We start from the raw sequence: 20,382 nt of genomic DNA, 5'->3' as shown, positions 1-20,382 counted from the left end.
AGAAGAAAGGAACAATTAAACAAAAAGAAAAAGTTGAGATAAAGAATCTCACTTTTACATAGACTGTTTCAAAAAAAAAAATTGTGATTGCTTTCTAGGCAACCTCTCTTGACTACTGCTGAACTGGGAAACATTTTGGGTTTTCTGACTACAGAACTCTGACCTCCTGATGACAAAAGACAGAGGTCAGCACACTATATACAGTACAGGCCAAATCCATCCTGACATCTGTTTCGAAAATAATTAAGTTTTATTGGAACAAAGACACACTCATTTATTTGCACACTATTGACGGCTGCTTTCATGCAACATCTGCAGAGTTGAGTCCTTGCTATTTCCATTCCGGTCATCTACCAAAAAAGTTTGTTGACCCTTGATCTAGAAGAATCTCTAGAGCAATGGTTCTCAATGGAAGTAGTATTGGCATTTAGTATGGAACAAGTCTTTGTTGTACAGAGTTGTCCCTAGCTGTGTGGGACAGTCAGCATTTCTGGTCCCAAATAGAATCATCCCCCTCACCCCAAGCATTACAACAGAAAATATTCATTTCAAGCATTCGTTGTTGATAGCACCACCAAACACCATGTTGAGAATCTCTGCCTTAGGCACAAATGATGACACATTAGCCAAATGGGGCCAACAGAAGTGTTCTGTTGGATCACAAACACTTTTTTTTAAAAATGTAAGAGTTTAAATTCCTTTAGATCAAGATTGGCAAACTCCTTTTTTTTTTTGGTAAACAAACATAAAAACTATATGGCCAGTGCTTGAAATATTAACTATCTGGCCTTTTACAGAAAAAGTCTGCCAACATCTGCTTTATGCAGTCCCCAGTATTCTCCATTATACCCAATTATTTTATTTATATAAACTGCTTGGCCTCTGTAGACACTGGAGTTTGAGACCCCTGCACAGGTCAATCTTTCCTGCTTTCTATCCTATGTTGCTAATAATAGGCATAATTGGATTATCAGATATAGGGTATTAAGCATTCCCCAGACAACAAGTAAAATTCTTCAGAATGCATAAACATTCATTTTGTGCTTTAGCTACACAGTGTCTAAAGATGTGGAACAAGTTTAATTTTATATTACTTAATTTGAATTTCATGACAGTATAAATAAAATATTAGGAATATCTAAATAGTTTTAAGCTCCAAATATTGATAGTCATCTCTGATAAGAAAATTGCTGCAGGAAAAAATGTATGTTGAACAACTCTACTAAAATGTTTCAAACCAAATGAAAATATGTAGACAAAAGATAAAAAGCTCCATAAGAACAATTTATTGATTCATACTTACTCCTTCATTTCTTTGGATGGGGAATTACATGCAGGAAGGAATGCTGCTGGGCTACTTAATTTATCCAGTGTACACGCTGTTCCTATGGCTCGTACCACTAACCCAGATTCGCCTTCCAGATCAAAGCACTGTAAGTACCCGACAACTGCATTTCCTCTCATTTCAAGTACTTTCAAGCCAATCTTCCTCTGCAGTTCACCTACGAAAAAAGGAAGAAAACAGTCAGCCTCTTATCTGCATATTGCATAATACAAAGCTGGACATGGTGGTAATAGGAAAGAGTCCAGGAAATCAGATTATTTAACATATTAAGTGTAACATTATGTTAAACATAAATATAACATTTGTATGTATTTATAAATATCAAATATAATTAATATGTTAATATAAGTATAAATATATTTCTATTTTCTATTTAAATACATAAATTTATTATAAATATAACATTTGTACTTATTAAATATAAATATAACATATTTATTATCTGATATATCTGTGTGAGAGTGTGTATGTATGCACGAGTGTATATATACACTCACACATACGTACATAATAAATACAAACTTTAGATGGAAATAAGTTTTTCAAAGGAAAATAAAGAAAAGTAATGGGGTAAGAGTGGCGGGGGAGTAGGGGTAAAAGGAGGTACAAGTCATCAGAGAAGGACTATGAAAAGGCAACATCTAAACAAAACACCTTAAGAGAGATTACCTAAGCTCTGACTACAAATAAACACTCCAAGGAGGAAAACTAGGACTCAGTTTCCTACCTCCTTGTTCAGGGCATTTTCTACCATGCCACTTCATGAGCACAATTTCCTTTTACTACCTAGTTAAGATGTAACTATAAGCTTCTGATTCAGGTTTCGTCTTGTTATAAGATGGCAATGCACATGTGTTCAGGAGGACGGGGCCAGGGATAGGGAATCAATCAGTTAACAATTCATAGTCTTCATTGTAAAGTTTTAGTAGCATGTCAAAAGGAAGTGAAGAATTTTGGAGGATTAAGTCAATCAGCCATGAAGTTATTATTATTATTTTTTAAATACCTGACATTAGAGAAATGAGTCTCTGTCTGGCCTCATTTGATGCCCTTGGTGTGCGAATTCGATCAATCCATTGATATTCTGGGTCTTCGTTGACCACAAGTTCTTCTACAAATCCATGAATTATTACAGCTCTATAGCACTTTGGAATCGATGTCGCTGTTAAAAAAAATTATCTATTATGCTTCTATTTATCACAAGGCTAAATTTAACTTTTTAAAAATGTACAACTAAGTTCTTACCTTTTGGATACATAGTACAAGAACATCTTTTACTGTGATAACCTCAATGCAATCATAAAAATACTTTCAATCAAACAGTCTTCTACGTTCCATTTTATTCTTAGAAATAATTTTCCTTCATGAGGCCTCTCGCCTTTCTCAAGTAAGCATAGTAGATATAAACTGTATTTTTATAATTTAGAAAACAGCTACAGACCATCTTAAATAGCGTTCAATACGAAGTGTAAAAAAGTCAAAATTAAAGTGAGCTAGCTGATATTATATAAAAAATCAGAAAGCAGATAATGAATACCAAAACACTCTAATTATTGGAAGCCCTTTGAAAAAGTTCTGCACACTACATACTGCAGCCTTAAAAACCAAACCATTACCTTTCTGACATAATCTGAGAAGTCATACAGGCCTGTAGTTTCTAATAATCCATGGTTATAAGGCCAATTGGTTCAGTAGTCACTATACTACTTAACAGACTCATTCAATACATAGAACAACGTCACTGGATTTATTAAAAAGGGGAGAATGTGAGAACATCTATACCAAACTATATTCATGCCTTGAAACTAACTCAACCACACAGGAGTTTTCAACCCTATTAGGCCAGGCTGGCTATGAACTGCCCAGATCTGTTTAATTGTGACCCACATTTCATGGCATCCGCAGGGCTCCATACCTGTAGATGCTTATGTCATTGTGGACAGTACCACAGTGCCGCCTCTAGTGCTCCACTTCTATCTTTCAGCATCCTATACCAGCATAAAATGCCACTGGCTGTTTCTTTTTTTTGACAGTTATTCAAAGCTTAATTATAGTCAGATCTTTTACACATTTGACAAAAGTAATTTGTTTTAACTTTTGAAAGAAATGTAATAGGCAATAAAATATGAACCTTTATAAAGTAAGACAAATACGTGAAAATTATTTTAACCTTTTGTTGACCTACTGGTACAAGAGTAAAACACACATTAGATGAGTAGCTTGCAATCTTCTCTATAAATTAGTGTCCAGTAATTATGCTTTTTAAATAATTCTGCTTTTTAAAGCCATTTGAGACTTCTGCAAGATATACACGTCCATCCACCACAAATGGCTCCACGTCTGTATGGCCTGGTTTTTTTTTTTTTTTTGCTGTACGCGGGCCTCTCACTGTTGTGGCCTCTCCCGTTGCGGAGCACAGGCTCCGGACGCACAGGCTCAGCAGCCATGGCTCACGGGCCCAGCCGCTCCGCGGCATATGGGATCCTCCCAGACCGGGGCACGAACCCGTATCCCCTGCATCGGCAGGCGGACTCTCAACCACTGCGCCACCAGGGAGGCCCTGGCCTGGTTTTGAAGAGCCCATTTGAATTAAGTCTGAATACGCCACACGTGTAGCCTCATCAAATTTGTTTCCCAAATGTAGACATTAATGGCATTTGTTTTCATTGGCTGAGAAAGTGTGACAAGTCCTCTCCCTCTATGTTGTCGCTAACCTCTGACAACCCGCTGACATCAAAGTAGCATAGGCTACTGTTCAGATACAGTGTATCACCTGAGTCATATCACAATGTTTTATATTATGCAGACACATACCTAGTTTAACAATGCAGTGATTTTCTTTCAACATGTGGCCTAAATGAATTGTGGACTCTTTCTGTATAGGTCCGTTTGGGTTTATTCCCTTAATTGTTGGGTTTTGAGTTAGGACTGTAGCAAATGCACAGTTCACCTACAAATGCACACTTCGCATTCCCATATCTAATTTCTCTAAGGATGAATTAATTTGTTGCATTGCAGGAAAAAACATTCCACCTTTACTTTTAATCTTGTTTCCAGTCATTCTTATTTCAGAGCTGTAATCTTATGTAGTGCTTTAACAATCAATTCTCCACCTCAGACCCAATATCACTAAACATAAGGTTTATGTAAATATTGTCTCATTAATATATGGATTCTTCTTTAAAAATTCTGAAAAAGAGGGCCTCCCTGGTGGCGCAGTGGTTGAGAGTCCGCCTGCCGATGCAGGGGATACGGGTTCGTGCCCCGGTCTGGGAGGATCCCATATGCCGCGGAGCGGCTGGGCCCGTGAGCCATGGCCGCTGGGCCTGCGCGTCCGGAGCCTGTGCTCCGCAACGGGAGAGGCCACGGCAGTGAGAGGCCCGCATACCGCAAAAAGAAAAAAAAAAAAAAAAAAAAAAATTCTGAAAAAGATCCAAAAATCTTCACCTGTTACTCTTTCTACTGGAGTTAAGTGACTGTAACCAGCAATGATTAATGTGATTCCTTCTAATCACACTCTTGTGGGCAGAGGCTGGCACAGAGACTAGAGAAGCGGGGATGTGGGGAACAGCCAGAGGCAGCCTCCCTGTGGGCCACAGTATCACTGTCATGATGACCGCATGCACACACATGCCCCACTGGATTTTTCTAAAACAACTTTCTATGAACTTGTGAAAAATTAGATATCATTTACTTTAAAATCAGATAAACAGTTCCCAGAGCTACAGTAATTACTTCTGAAAAATTCACAATTTTCTCTTTGGCATTAAGACCAAAGTATAATAGGTTTTCCATTAGACTTCTGAAACATTAATTTGATTTCTCATATTTAACAATTATTAAATTTCCTATCAAATGAGTAATAAAATATATTTACTTACTGCAAAAGAATTTGACTCCACATGACGACTGCCTAAATCGATTTAAATCATTGAAGAGGTCTACTTTGACAACTACATTGATTTCCCCACGGATACCTAAAATTTCAAAAGGAAAAACAAGTTTCTACCTTAAGAAAATAAAGTATAATTAAATAATCAGGCAAATAATTAATGATTTAAAAATAACGTATCAATCATAACAGCAATGCTAACTTTGTTTCCTAATTATTTTCATTCTACAGATGCTCTATAATTTATTTAAGTAAATCCTGTTCTCCAATTTATTTTACCATTTTAAACATCAATAAATAATATAGAATGTGAATAATGTCACAATACACATAAATCTCATCAAACATCTTATCTTCTTATAATAAACTACTATCAATGGAATTGTCAGGTCAAAAATGTAAAATAGACAGAAAAATGCAAGACTGTAGGCAGAAGCATCTGCCAGTTCCTTATGCCCATAATGGTCCATCTGCCATTTTAAAGAGATGACATATTTTTAGGCCAGTGGTTCTCAGACTTTTTGATTGCAGGACCCCTCTACAATCTCAAAAATTATTGAAGATCTCAAAGAATCTTTGTCTATGTGGGTCAAAACCTTCAATATTTACCATACTATAAATTTAAATTGAGAATTTAGACAAATATTTACTTATTACTTCATTTAAAGTAGCAGTAAATCAATTTATGTCGAAATAAACACTTTTTATAAAAATAACTATTTTGAAAAACAAAATAAATTTTAGTGATAAGAGTGGCATTACATTACATTTTTGCCAATCTCTATAGTGTGTAGCTTAATGAAATAGTTAGATTCTAATTTCTGCTCTACATTCAATGTGTGGTAACATCATACATCATAAAACCTCTGAAAACTCCAGTCAACTTGTAAGAAAGTGAGACTAAAAATGGCAAATGTCATGTAAGTATTATCCTGAAAACAGTTCTCATCTCACTTCACAGAGCCTGTGAAAGTATCTCATGGACCCACAGATGTCCCCAGACCACACTTTGAGAACTTTGCTTTAGGCAACAAAAAGCCTTTGAAGAATTTTTTTTCCTTTCAAGAATTTTTAAGCAGAAAAGTTTCAAGATTATTCATTTTAAAATGTGTTTTAGAAAGAGTAGCAATATTAGATGATTTTCAAATGATGCATTTGCTTACTATATTGTACAAATTTAGCAGGCATTATTTCAAATTATGGTCAGAAAAGTTACAATTCTACCAACAATACAGACTACCACATGTCTATTAAAAGAGAAGACATCTTTTGAAGACACGTATTTTAAAAATACCAGGCACAGCACAAAAGTCTTTAAGGATAAATTAAAAGACTGTGACTTATTTTCTTAAAATGAACGGCTTACCATGAATGGTATCATAAATTGGAAACCATCCTGAGATGACTGTTGCAGCCTCACTGTAGAGTAAAGGATCAATGTCAATGTACACTTTACCAATGGCATCATTTGCGCTATATGTATCATGATCAAGAACTGTGATCTGGAGAGGTTCATCTTGTAAATCTTCATCATCCACCTAAAAAAGTATATCTTAAAAATTAAATCTTATAATTTAAAAATCTTCATTACCATAAATGTATACACATACCAAATGTAAAAGATTACTTATTTCCAGGAAAAGAAATCTTATAGATTTATCTCTAAGCAAAGGTAGAGAGATTAGTCATTAGGGAAATACAAATCAAAACCAATCAGATAACACCTCACATCTACATTCTTTGTATTAAACTGGTCATCAAGTCTGGTGAAGTCAACCTCCGAAACCTAAATACCTTCTTCAGGTGGTTTAAATATGAGACAGTTCAAAGTAAAAGAATGCAGATGGTGGTCCTTAGCCATAGGAAATCAAACTCACTTCATTCATAATAAAAATGCACATTAAAATTATACTGTGAATACCACTTCAGACCTACTAGGATGGCTTACATTTAAAAAATAAATAAAATAAAATAACAAGTATTGACAAGGATATGGAAAAACCAAAACTCTCACACATGCTGGTAGGAATGTAAGATGGTGCAACCACTGTGGAAAAGTTTGGCAGGTCCTTAAAAAGCTTAACACAGAAATTACCATGTGACTCAGCCATTCCACTTCTAGGTATAGACCCAAAAGAACTGAAAACAGGGAATCAAACAGATACCGGTACACCAATGTTCACTGCAGCATTATTCACCATAGCCAAAAGGCAGAAACAAACCCAAGTGTGCATCAACAGATAGAGGATAAACAAAATAGGGTATATTCATACAATGGACTATTATTCGGCCATAAAAAGGAATGAAATTCTGATACATGCTACACAACATGGATGAACCTTGAAAACATTATGCTAAGTGAAAGACGCCATACACAAGAGGACAAATACTTATGAGTCTACTTATATGAAATGCTTATATAGGCAAATTCAGAGTCAGAAAGTAGATTAGAGGTTACGAGGGGCTGGAGAGAGGAGGGCATGGGGAGCCGTTGCTGAATGAGTATTTTCTCTTTGGAGTGATGAAAAAATTTTGGAAATAGTGGTGATGGTTGCACAACATTGTATGTATGTGAATGCAATTAATGTTACTGTATTGTACACTTAAAAATGGCTAAAATAGCAATATTTATGATATGTATTTTTATCACATAAAATTCAAAAAGATGTTTAATCTGTACATTATTCTTAAGTGATTTTTGGTATATGCTAAAATCCAGAGAAAATTACTATATAATAATATAATACCTTTTTAATCTGGGTTCTCCTATTCATATACGATATTTTCTGAACTGTAACATAATTTTTTGAAAACTCAATATTCTTAGGAAATATTTTTATGGTGTAGGAAAACTACTATACCTGAAATAAAATGTAGTCCAATCATTCCTGGGAAAAAAGGGTCACCTCAAAAATACACACGCAAAAATGCTGACATTTAAAAACTTACCTCAAATTTAAACCATTCTGAGTTCCACTGAGGGTTGAGTGACTTGAGATACACATCTGTTTTAAAGGTGGTATTACCAAATTTTACCTAAAAACAAGTAAGAACAGTTCAAATAAAAATATAAAAAATGTGAATAAAATTAAAATTTAACATCAGCTAAACAATAGGAGGATTAACCATGAAGGGGATAAAAGACAACTATCCCCTGAGACAAAAGGCAAGAAAGTATGGACGGGTCCAGGCAAGTTTATAAACTACACCTGGAACAAGGGATCACCCACTGTTCTGCTTCACTGGCTCTACAGGGAAATTAAAATCAGATCATTATGTGGAGAAAGTAATCACATGGCCTTCACTAAACAGGAGCTCAGACAAAAGGGGAAAGTCTTAAGGGTGGAGGACCAGCAAAATATAATCAGAAGGTAGAAAGGACAGCTGACTCTTACCATCTCATCGAGGGAATCCAGAACTACAGCCCATTTTTATAAGAACTTAGTAACATATCCTCATATTTTCTCATTTCCTCAGTATTTGTTACTTTTTAAATCCTTACCTGTGCATACACAGTGATCAGCAATAAACTATGGTCATTAAGGGTTTTATGTTTCTATCTTCAGGGACAATAAAAGGGGTTGGAATGGGGAGACTACCCTGTTTCATAGCCAGTCTTGGCAGACACTAAATCAAAATGCAGAAGTAAATAAGAAGAAAAGGAAGAAGGCAGAAAGGAGGCTAAATCCCTGGGACTTGCTTCTAAGAAAGGATGGAGATTGTGAAACCTCAGGCTGGACTTGAGAAGCGGTCAGGAAGCTTAAGAGCAAAACAGTTAAGAAACTACTTCCTAGATTGTCTCACCTTTCCTAAATTTGATCTCTCTAAGCTCTTCCCTAATTCTATCAGTTATCACCATTAAGTATCTTTTCTAACCTCAAAATTCATTAAAGGTTTATCCCAGTAAAGAGTTTTGCATGTTGTAGATACTTAGGAAGTGCTGGTTCAATCAGATAATCTATGAAATCTCCTTTCCTTCTTGACCTACAACCCTACTATTGGTATTATAATACTTGTAGATATTAATGTTTAATCAGTCCAGAAAATGTTCTAAAAGCAAAATACCCAAACCTATAGTTATTATCTTCTGTACATTTTTCTAGTTATTTTATCATGCAATTTGAATTATCAAGGAATGATACAAACCATTTGGTACCTAGGCAGTTTGGTCAGAGGGTTGAAAAGGTTTAAGAAATTACATAAAAATAATGAGTTCCTGGATGGTAAGGAATATGATAAAGTCAAAGATAAATAAGAAAGTGAGAAAAAGGATTTGCCAAATATGTCACAAACAGCTAATTTCTTCAATTTCTAACAAGTTCCTACAAAGCAATAAGAAAAAGATCAACAAACCAACCAAAAAAAGGAAATTCAAAGAAATAGAAATATAGATGTCTTTTAAGTATATCAAGAGCGGAAAACCTCATTCAGACTAAGAGAAATCAAACTAAAACCAACATTTTTACTACTCAGGTTGGCAAAGATCAAAAAGTTTGAGAACACACTGTGAATGAGGCACTCTCATACTCTGTTGCTGTGAATGCAAATTACAACAATCTTCACAAAGTGCAGTCTGACAACACTTATCAAAATTTTAAATGCCTATACCCTTTAAATTCATACACAGGTGCACAATGACATATATAAGCAGCATTATAGTAGCAAAAGATTGGAAATAACCTAGAAGTCCATCAGTCAGGAACTGGTTAAATTAAGTATGGGAAAGCCACACAATGAAGTGCTATACAGAAGATCGAAGCAGTTCTCCGTGCACTAGTATGGAACAATGTCCAAGATACATACATCCCTCTACTGCAGAGCAGTGTGTATGGCATTCTTTTTTTTTTTTTTTTTTTTTTTTTTTTTTTTTTTTTGCTGTACACGGGCCTCTCACTGCTGTGGCCTCTCCCGCTGCAGAGCACAGGCTCCGGACGCACAGGCTCCGCGGCCATGGCTCGCGGGCCCAGCCGCTCCCTGGCATGTGGGATCCTCTGGGATCGGGGCACGAACCCGCGTCCCCTGCATCGGCAGGCGGACTCCCAACCCCTGCACCACCAGGGAAGCCCCACAGCATTCTTTGTAGAGGAAAAAAAATGACAAAATGTTATAAGGCATATGATATATGCCTATATATGCACAGATTATTTCTGGAAGGATATACAACAAATGTTAACAGCGGCCACTAAACGAAACAAGACAGATCGGTTAAAGGAAAGGCGATGAGAGGCTGACTCATTCTGTACCTTTTGAATTTTGAGCCATGCACATATATTACCTATTTTTTAAATGGATTATTTAAAATTCAAAAACATCAAAAATTAAAATAAAATTCAAATGGCAAAAACTGTTTTGATTCAGTTATAAAATTCTGGATTCACTGCCGAGAATTTATCCTGAAATACTTTCACATATGGCCCCTTCCCAAAAGATATACAAAAACCTAGTGACAACAAGAAAATGACTAAATAAATCACATGCTCCCTACTAAAGAATGGAGTTGATTACATGTACTGTCAGGGGACGATGTCAGTGGCATAATAACTGAAAAAACCAAGTAGTAGAATATAAAAAGTACGATTACATTTGTTTTTAAAAATATGTAAAAGTTTTTGTTTTTGTTTTTGTTTTTAAAGCAGGGGAGAAGGAGTACATGAATACATGCCAAAGAAGTGACAGCAATTATCTCTGAAGAAGGGACTGATAAGGGTGTAGACAACACAGCACAGTGTTGTAAGTAAGAAGTAAGGGGCTTTCAAGTTTTACCTGAGTATTTGAATCTTTTCTAACAGGAGCTATTCATGTACGGTCATCCCTCAGTACCCACGGGTATTGGTTCCAGGACTCCTCCCACCCATCCCCCCTCCCCACAGATATCCAAATCTGTGGACGCTCAAGTTTCTCATATAAAATGGCACAGTACCTGCACATAACCTATGCACAACCTCCCATACACTTTAAATCATCTCTTTAGTACCTAACACAATGTAAATGCTATGTAAATAGTTGTAAATACCATGTGAATACTATGTAAATAGCGAACACACACAACAAAGTCCAGTTTTGCTTTCTGGAACTTTCTGGAATTTTTCTCCAAATATTTCCTACCTGCAGTTGGTTGAATCCGAGGAAGTGGAACCCAGGGATAGGAAGGGCCAACTGTATTACCTGCATAATTTTTTTTTTTTACTTTTAAATCACAAATGTTAAATGAAACAAGGAAAAAGAAACCTGGGAAGAAATCTGCTCATTTACTTATCTAGTTTTCATTACATTTTAATATTCAAAATATCAAAGAAATACTTATTGTTTAATTTACCTAAAAACTGCTTTATTTGAAGTAAAATGTCATTAGGAGTCATAAAAGCATTCAAAACCATTCAAAAGCCAAATGTACTTAAGGAGTTTGGCTCAACTGCCAAAAACAGAATATCATTTCTTAAGCTATGATTTCAGAGCCCTCTTCAGTTTTGTCCCATTATAATGTAGTGCTATACTGTGACTTTTTTTTCTTTCTTTTGGTCAACTGTCCATTCTAGATATAGTAAAAATCTGATAGTCCCCACACTATACTAAACAAACAAGCAAAAGACAAGATTTTAGAAGAAGAAAAAGGCTAGAGTGTATATTTTGCCAACATTGTGGTGATTCCCCTTCTACTAAAGAAGAATCAGAGTTCATTTGGCCTTATTTAATTCGAAGGAGATTTTATTACTCAGCAATTAAATGAATGCCTTACAATTTAGTTAAAGAACATCAGGGATTTTAACAAGATTCCCTAGTAAGGTAAACGCATTCTCTTTCCCCACTCATTAGCTAAATTACCTTGAGAAAGTTATTTAACCTGTTATTTAAAGCTGCTTCCTCCCCTGAACAGGGGAGTTGCTGTGAGCATTAAACAGGATAATGTACGTAGAGACTTAGCAAAATGTCTGGTAGAAAATGCTCATTAAATATTAATTTCTTTTCCTCTCCCTGTTCCCTCAAAGGCTCCTGGATAAACACAAAATGATAATGTAGTTTAGCGGAACAGTTTGTAACATGCACATTAATATTGGGATATATTTTGATTAATACTCCCCTTGTACAGAATCCCATCCTGTTCATCCTGGAGATTCCCACAATAATCATCCTTAAGTACTACCTGGTCTTCACTGGCTTCCTAAACTCCTCACATCATATATAGTAGAAATTCCCTCAACCCCAATGCAATCAGGACCAATATCTGATTAGTCAATCAAATAATCTGGTTAGATCAGATAATCATTAAAAATGATACAAACAGTAAAAATTTTCAAATAAAACATATAAATAAATATTCATTCCTCTATCTTTTATCGTAAGACTGAAGCCTCTTCTTTGAGTAAGGGTCCACTGTTGACAGTTCTGTGTCATCTTTTCTGCATAAACCAAAACATATCATCTGTGTTTGCCACTCTCTCATAACATATCATCTGTGTTTGCCAGTCTGGGTTTCTTTAAAATGTGGTAAAACTTAAAATCACTGGTAAAATAACTATGGATAGAGAATCCTAGATTTTTTACAATCTTCATCTAATTCAAGAGCAATTTTTAGCAACTGTATCCATAATGCTTTACACAGCATTATCAACTTCATTATCCCACTTATTTCACTGATTTGTATAAGATTTAAATAAATAACAATAACAAAGAGTGTTGGCATAAATAGGTTAGGGAATAAAGGCAACTGCCTCTTGGTAAAGCATATCAGCCAACTGATGGGAGAAGCAGGCACACTGGAGTATAATCTAACGGTATGGGGTATTCAAGAATGTGTTTATGGCAGAAATGCAGAGCGCTGGGCACTGTAATGAGGCAGTTAATAGAAACTGGTTAAGAGAGCATCTGCTGTATAGACTTCTCCCCAGCGTTTTCAGACCACTTAGTAATCCGCATCCTCTCTACCCAGCCAAATTTTATTTCCCACTTCTATTCAACAAGAATCCTCCCTTCAATTACATGTGCTATATTCCCTCCTTCTGCTTTTAACGTTTATCCCCTTCATCCAAAAAATGCCCCCTTTTCCTCTCTGCCTATGGAAATGGCACCATCTTTCAAGCCCAGCACAAAGATTTCTCATCACCAGCTCGGGCTTCATTATGTCCCTTTCCTATGAGCTTATACAGTACTTAGAGTCCATAGCACAAAATTTATCCCTTTATTATATTGTAATCCTTACTTATCCCCTTTTTCCTGCGTTAATCTTTCCCTTTCTGCTGGGTTATTCCTATTAGCATACAAATATGTTCTAATATCTTCCACCTTGTTTTTTTTTAAGTACTAAAAACTGCATACTCCCCCCGAATATCACACTATTTCTCCTCTCCCTTCACAGCCATATTTCCTGTAACAATTGCTTATTCACGCCTCTCCTACTTCCTTACTCCCGTGTACTTTTTTTTTTTTTTGCGGTACGCAGGCCTCTCACTGTTGTGGCCTCTCCCATTGCGGAGCACAGGCTCCGGACGCGCAGGCTCAGCGGTCATGGCTCACGGGCCCAGCCGCTCCACGGCATGTGGGATCTTCCCGGACCGGGGCACGAACCGGTGTCCCCTGCATCGGCAGGCGGACTCTCAACCACTGCGACACCAGGGAAGCCCTCCCGTGTACTTTAACCCTCTAAATCACTACAGTATGGGCTTCCGTCCTTGTCACTCCTCAAGCCAGGACCCTTAACATCCTTATGTTGTCCAATCCAGTGATTTCTGTCCCCTTACTTGACCTCTCAGTGCCATTTGACAGTTGAGGATTTCCTCTTTCTAGAAACTTCCTCTCTTGCCTTCTGAGACATTACTTTCTGGATTTTTCTCCCACCCACTGGCTAACAATCTCAGTGTCCTTCCCCTAGTCCTCCACCTCTAATAAATTCTTAATGTCATGTTCATTCAAGGATCCATCCATCTTCTCGCTCCCTCTTCTCTCCCCTAAGTCAATGGTTTGCAAAAGGGACAGAACCAACTTCTAAAGAAACTTTACAAATTTAGGGACGAATAATTTCTAAATTTCAAAAATTTCGTTTTTGGGATGAATAATAATAGTATTTAGTAAGGAAGACCAGAGATGCTAGGTGTCCTGCAATTCAAGAGACAGTCCCCAACAATGAAGACTTGTCTCACGTCATGACTTTCAAATATCCACACCAGATAGCCACATGGGCGAAAAACCCACCTAGACCCTAACTCAGGTTTATAGATAGAATATTATGATGGGTTTTAATACACATTAACTGTCAAGAAATGCAACCACTGTGAAAATTAATGGACAACTCTTTTTTTCCCATGAGTTGACTGTAGTGTATTTTGGGAAATCAGATAACCAATGGCAGTGAAGGCCCATCCGAGATGCCAAAACTACACACCTGTCTCACTCTGTGAGAGGAGCAGTCATGTTCACGTGATTTTACATGGAGGTGAGGTACTTCCTATCCTGAATTCTGCTTTATTTTCTCCACATGGGGAGCTTCTCACCATCTAGCATATTTTATCTCTTACTTAACTATTTTTTTGATTAACTCCTTCCTCCCACTAGAACCTAAGTTCCGTGACTACAGAAACTTTCATTTTGCTCACTGCTCTATCCCCAGCATGCTGTACAACAGCCAGTATAGTACCCGATATAAACAAAGGCTCAGTAAATATCATGGGCACAACCTGATTACTTCATGTCTTCTGTGGTCATTAACAAGCACTTCCATATTGAAACACATTAAAAAATACTTTTATTTCTCTATCATATTACAGTTAGAGCATTATATTGATATTTTTAAACTGTGGGCATAGATAGGTTATATTAGCTATAGATATCTTACCAAGATAGTAAAGGGAAGATTTTAAAATACCTGCTATATAAAGGCAGGACCGGGTCTCACAGAGTTGAGAAGCACTGGCCTGTGTGAGCTTATTTTTAACTCATACCTCTCTTCGAAACACCATACTCACAAATCCAACTTTCTCCTTGACAACTCCAATTAAAGGAACCAAAGACATCTCAAATTTAACATGCCCAAATGGAAGCTGATTCTCAACCCACTCAATTTATCTCAACCCTATGGAGAGTGAGAAAATTGCCCTAGTGACTCCAGAAAGCTAGGAATCACCTTTCAGTCTCCCTTTCCCTGATCCCTACTCCAGTCTACCAACAAATCCTCTACTGTCTATCTTCAAAGCATATCTGGAATCCATCCACTTCTACTAGCAAAACCATCACCTTGACCCTCACTGCCTCTTTTTTGAACTATAATGGAATCTCCTAACTAGTTGCCTGCTTCAGCTCTTTCCCCTCTGCAGTCCATTCTCCAAACAGCAACAAGAGTGCTCATCTCAACAAGTGCTTCCCTCTGAACTGAGAATAAAATCCAACCTTCAGTCATGGCCTCTAGGATCCTGCACAACTGGCTCCCTGATTAACTCTCCAACGTTACCTTACAGCACTCTCCCCTTCACTTACTACATGCCAGCACACACATCTTCCTTCACTTCCTAAAACAAAGCAAAGCCTCAGGATCTTCCCTCTGCTGAGACTCTCCTATCCTCCAGCCCCTCCCTTACACAGACACACACACACACACACACACACAGACACAAAACACACCCTGAGCAGCTAGCTCCTTCTCATCCACAGGTCTCCGCCTAACTGGCACTTCCTCGGAGGCCTCCCCTGATAATTCAACCTAAAGTTCCTGAGATTCTCTATCATTTTCTTTCATGGCACTCATCACAACTTGTAATTATAAATGTACTCTTGGGACTTTCCTGGTGGCGCAGTGGTTAAGAATCCACCTGCCAATGCAGGGGAAACGGGTTCGATCCCTGGTCCAGGAAGATCCCAGGTGCTGCGGAGCAACTAAGTCCGTGCACCACAACTGCTGAGCCTGCGCTCTATAGAGCCCAGGAGCCACAGCTACTGATAGTGAAGCCCGCGCTCCCTAGAGCCCGTGCTCCGCAACAAGAGAAGCCACTGCAATGAGAAGCCCACGCACCACGATGAAGAATAGCCCCCGCTCGCCACAACTAGAGAAAGCCCACGCGCAGCAACGAAGACCCAATGCAGCCAATAAATAAAAAATATAAATATAAATAAATAAATGTACTCTTTCTTTACTTTTTAATGTCTGGCTCACCCACCAAAATAGAAACTCCATAAAAACAGGAACCAAGTCTATTTTGTTCACCAGCACATACGCATCAGCTAGATCGGTGACTAGCATGGGGCCTGGCAAAGAGCAGACACTCAGTAACTATTTGTTGAAAGAAGGAATTAATGAGTCACCCTTTAATCCAACCCCTCCCTCACCAGCAAAAGCCATTTGTTACCAAGGCCTGAGAATTTTACCTAAGAAACGTCCCTCAAATCTTTCCCCTTTAATCCATTCCCATTGCCATTCTAAATGTGCACATATTATCTGGGTAATTTTACCACCTTCTTAACTCAACTCCTTGCCTCATCTCTCATCTATCCAGTCCATCGATAACATCACCATTCAAGTCATCGTACAAAGAAACAACCTAATCTAAACATGATCTTACTCCTTTTCTGCTTGAAGAACTTCCCCCGTTTACCCTCTATTTACAAAAAACACATAAAAGGGCGCTGGCGCCAACCTACCTTCCCAGCCTTATCCGTCACAACCTCCACTACGCACACATCCGCTTTGACTCCAGACACATCCCAAACTAAGATGGTTTCCTAACACACCATGTATGCCACTCTGTGCCTCTGATGTTCCCTCTGCCTGGTAAAATCCTGGGTACCCTACAAGGCCCAGTTCAAATGTCACTTTTTTTAGGAAACCTCCCTAAACCTTCAGAGACAGAATTAAGTTTCCACAGTCTACAGAAACACTCATCATCTTGTCTGGAGAGTCAGTATTTGCACCGTGGATTAACAAACCACTAGGCTTTGGAAATTTACAAGGTTAAGGCATCTTAGGCAAATTATTTACTGTTCCTAGGCTTTTTTTTAAGTTATAAAATATTTTTAATTGTAAAAACAGTCAATAGAGGTTGACGATGCAAATGTTATCTCAGAACATTTTCCCTTGTTTCCTGAATTTGCTAGGTTCTTATGTACCAGCAAGTCCCCATAGCAGTTCTCAGGTTTCATGGTTCCTTTCAGATATGTTTTAATTGATTACAAGTATATATTGCTTGGAAACAAAAATCCATGTGATATTAAAACAAATAAACAAAAAACCTGTGTCTTTCAGGTACTTCAATTACAATATGGGAAAATAATACAATAGCAGGACTGTTATAAGGACTAAGAATTGAAAAAAACTTAGCACAGACCTGGCAATAATGAGACTCAATACGTATTAGCTATTATTAACCTAAACTGTGTGGGTCAGTCTCTGAGATACCGGAAAGCAAAGACGAGGCTTTGGCAATCTGTGTATCCCCATGACCTATCACCTGGCCCAAGAACACACCCAGTAACTGTTCCTCACATAAAAATGAAGTTGAGCTTGAGAATTGCAATGGCAATGTCTGATTAGGTCAGAGAATCTTTAACGAACATCCACAATATTGTATATTGATATGGAATCAGGCTGTATATTATCATGCATCTATCAACTCTAAACATTAACAGCCCAAATGATTATCGTTCTAATGCTCTGGCTCATCGTGACAATTTTTATTACAATCTTACTTGGCTTCTTTCTCTGGATTATTACTTTCCGGGGCCTGTGCTAATTAGCATGAGTTTTAAACTAATCATTAGATTTAAAAAGCAATTTTGCAATTTAAATCCATGGCACTTAATTGGCTTCCTACCACAAGGCACTAAATTACCCTGAAACAGCTCCTCAGACCTACCAGTCTATACGAGAGAAGAAAAGTGTTACACTTGTGTTTTAGAACTTACACTGATGATTCAGAAAATCCTATGTTAAAGACTAGATCGCCTTGCAGCTCCCCCAGTGCCCATAACGGACCGTATCTACATTCTTAAACATCATCTCCATCACTCTAGCATTAAAAGCTAGCTACCCTCCCCCCCGCCAAAGAAAGGTGTGTGTCAAAGAAAGGTGTGTGTGTGTGTGTGTGTGTGTGTGTGTTTCAGTGGCCGCGTGATCACTCCTTGGGATGTCCTGACTGGCAGGTGGCCTGTTAGGAGTCCTGACATCAGGGTCACCCTGCAGGCAGAGCAGTAACAGCCTCCCTGCGCGGCACAGCGCGCCGCGGACGCCTGCGAGCAGGGCTCCTATCACATGGGCTGCAGTCTCGGCAGTCAGCCCTCCAGGGAGGGCTGGACAAGCACGGCACCCAGCAGGGCGGTCGACAGGGGAATAGGCTGAGAGGCTGCGGGCGAGGTGACTAAGATCCTTCACAGGGCTCGGCGCTCCCTGTGTTTGGAGGGGCAGGACCTTGCACCAACCTCCACGAAGGCATCAGTCAGGTCACTAGCTCGGTCCATCACCGGCAAATGGCGCCCGGCCACGATTTTCACCTTCAGCTTCCCAGGCATCGTCTCGGCTTCGGCCTCTCCTTGGACTCCTGCAGAAATAAACAAGCGAGTCTGCGCCGAGAGCCCAGCGGGGCGGGGGAGGGACTGGGGCGCGCGGGGTAACTGACAGCGGAGGGTGCGCGGGGACGTGCCGCGCCGCCGGCCGCCACTTACTCTCGGAAGAAAAAGGAAGCCGTCCTGCGCGGGAACTGAGGCCTCATTCCGGAGAGGCAGCCGGAGGAGCGGCCCCGGTGGAGGCTTCTGCCCCGGCTCCACAGCGCTGGCAAGAGAAGAAGAAGCTAGTCAACATCCCATTGACCCGCAGCCGCCCCTACGAGTGTTTCTCCTCCCCCCAAAATGGCGGCTCCCAGGGCGGGGAGGAGGCATCGATCGCTCGGCGCTCGGCCCACTTCTCCCGGGAAGCACTAAATCCGCGGTGAGCAGATGAAGGAGGCGGGACGGACTTCGAGGAAGCTGGTAGGCAGGGAAACGGGTCGAGCCCCGCATCATCCACCGAGTCTGGGGCTGTAGGTTGGCACCCTGCTGCTTCCCAGGAAGAAAACCGGCCCACCCTCTAGGAACGAACCGCAGCTGCGGCTCGGTAACTTCTGCAATGCATTTCCAAAAGGCTGGGACAGAAGGAGCAGCAGCGGAGGCTACTAGAGGAGCGATTTCAGTCTGCCTTTAACGACCCACTAGTAGTTCGTGAAATCAGCTTAACCGGTTTCCACCTGGAAAGGGTACAGTTTTTCTTATATCTGAAACAGAGTGAAAAATTTCAGGAACCTCTCGGATAGTCGAGTAAGTATTCTGCAGTAACACTCTTTATTCAGTCATATACACGTGTACTGGGTGACAGATGTTAAGGTAGATCTTGGGGGAAAAACAAAAACAAAAGATTTCGAAATCCAAAGCCACTGCTTGAAAGAAATTGCCCTGCACTCTTAGATCATCTCAGTGTGGTTATTAAACATCTGCAAACCTAAAGATAAGACCTACAATGCTGGCAGTAGTTCAGGACCTCCTACCATAGGAAATTGTGTTCGACTAATTGGACGAAATAAGCTTGATTAAACATCTTGAAGAATCGACCCAATTGTGTATATAGATAGATAGATAGATAGATACATGCTAAAATGAGGCTTAATTTATAAGCTCAGACCATCAGGAAAAAATTAGGGAAGTTGAAACACACACACGCAAGAGGTAACACAAATCACTCCATACCACGCATCAAAAATAGCAATAACAATACATGCCATATCAAATACTAAAATCAGCATTAACCATTCCAGTAAAAAGATTATACCACTGGATTCGTCAGGAGTGGAAAATTCCCAAATGAAGATATCAGGATGATACTTTCAACTTTAAAAATACTCAAAAATAAAGGCATCCAAATTGGAAGGAAAGAAGTAAAACTGTCACTATTTACAGATGACATAATACCGTATAAAGAAAGACTCCACGGAACAATAGTTAGAACTAATAAATGAATTCACTATAGTTGCAGGATACAAAATCAATGTATAGAAACCTGTTGCTTTCTTTAAACTAATAACCAACTATCAGAGGAGAAATTAAGAAAACAATCCCATTTATAATTGTATCAAAAAGAATAAAATACCTAGGAATAAATTAATACAAGGTGAAAGACTTGTATACCGAAAACTATAAGACA

At 38.7% G+C, this 20,382-nt stretch overlaps 1 protein-coding gene across 3 annotated transcripts in view; it reads right to left on the bottom strand.

The window, feature by feature from the left end:
- The window catches only part of C2CD5 (C2 calcium dependent domain containing 5), an 85,237-nt gene extending 65,169 nt beyond the window's left edge, over positions 1-20,068 (bottom strand). For 2 of the 3 annotated variants that reach the window (XM_082634580.1, XM_082634581.1), the window contains exons 1-7: positions 18,876-20,067; positions 18,633-18,751; positions 8,187-8,273; positions 6,604-6,775; positions 5,227-5,322; positions 2,352-2,507; positions 1,304-1,502 (exon numbers count right to left, since the gene is read on the bottom strand). In XM_082634580.1, the coding sequence (XP_082490706.1) occupies positions 1,304-1,502; positions 2,352-2,507; positions 5,227-5,322; positions 6,604-6,775; positions 8,187-8,273; positions 18,633-18,722 (800 nt within the window). In that variant the 5' untranslated portion in view covers positions 18,723-18,751; positions 18,876-20,067. Of the gene's footprint in view, positions 1-1,303; positions 1,503-2,351; positions 2,508-5,226; positions 5,323-6,603; positions 6,776-8,186; positions 8,274-18,632; positions 18,752-18,875 lie in introns of all 3 variants that reach the window. The other variant, XM_082634579.1, reaches the window with a different exon arrangement.
- Between the last annotated feature and the right edge of the window lie 314 nt (positions 20,069-20,382).

Source organism: Mesoplodon mirus, assembly GCF_964341445.2.
Source record: "Mesoplodon mirus genome assembly, chromosome: 11".
Taxonomy (NCBI): Eukaryota; Metazoa; Chordata; class Mammalia; order Artiodactyla; family Ziphiidae; genus Mesoplodon; species Mesoplodon mirus.
This window is presented reverse-complemented; position numbering and strand designations above follow the sequence as displayed.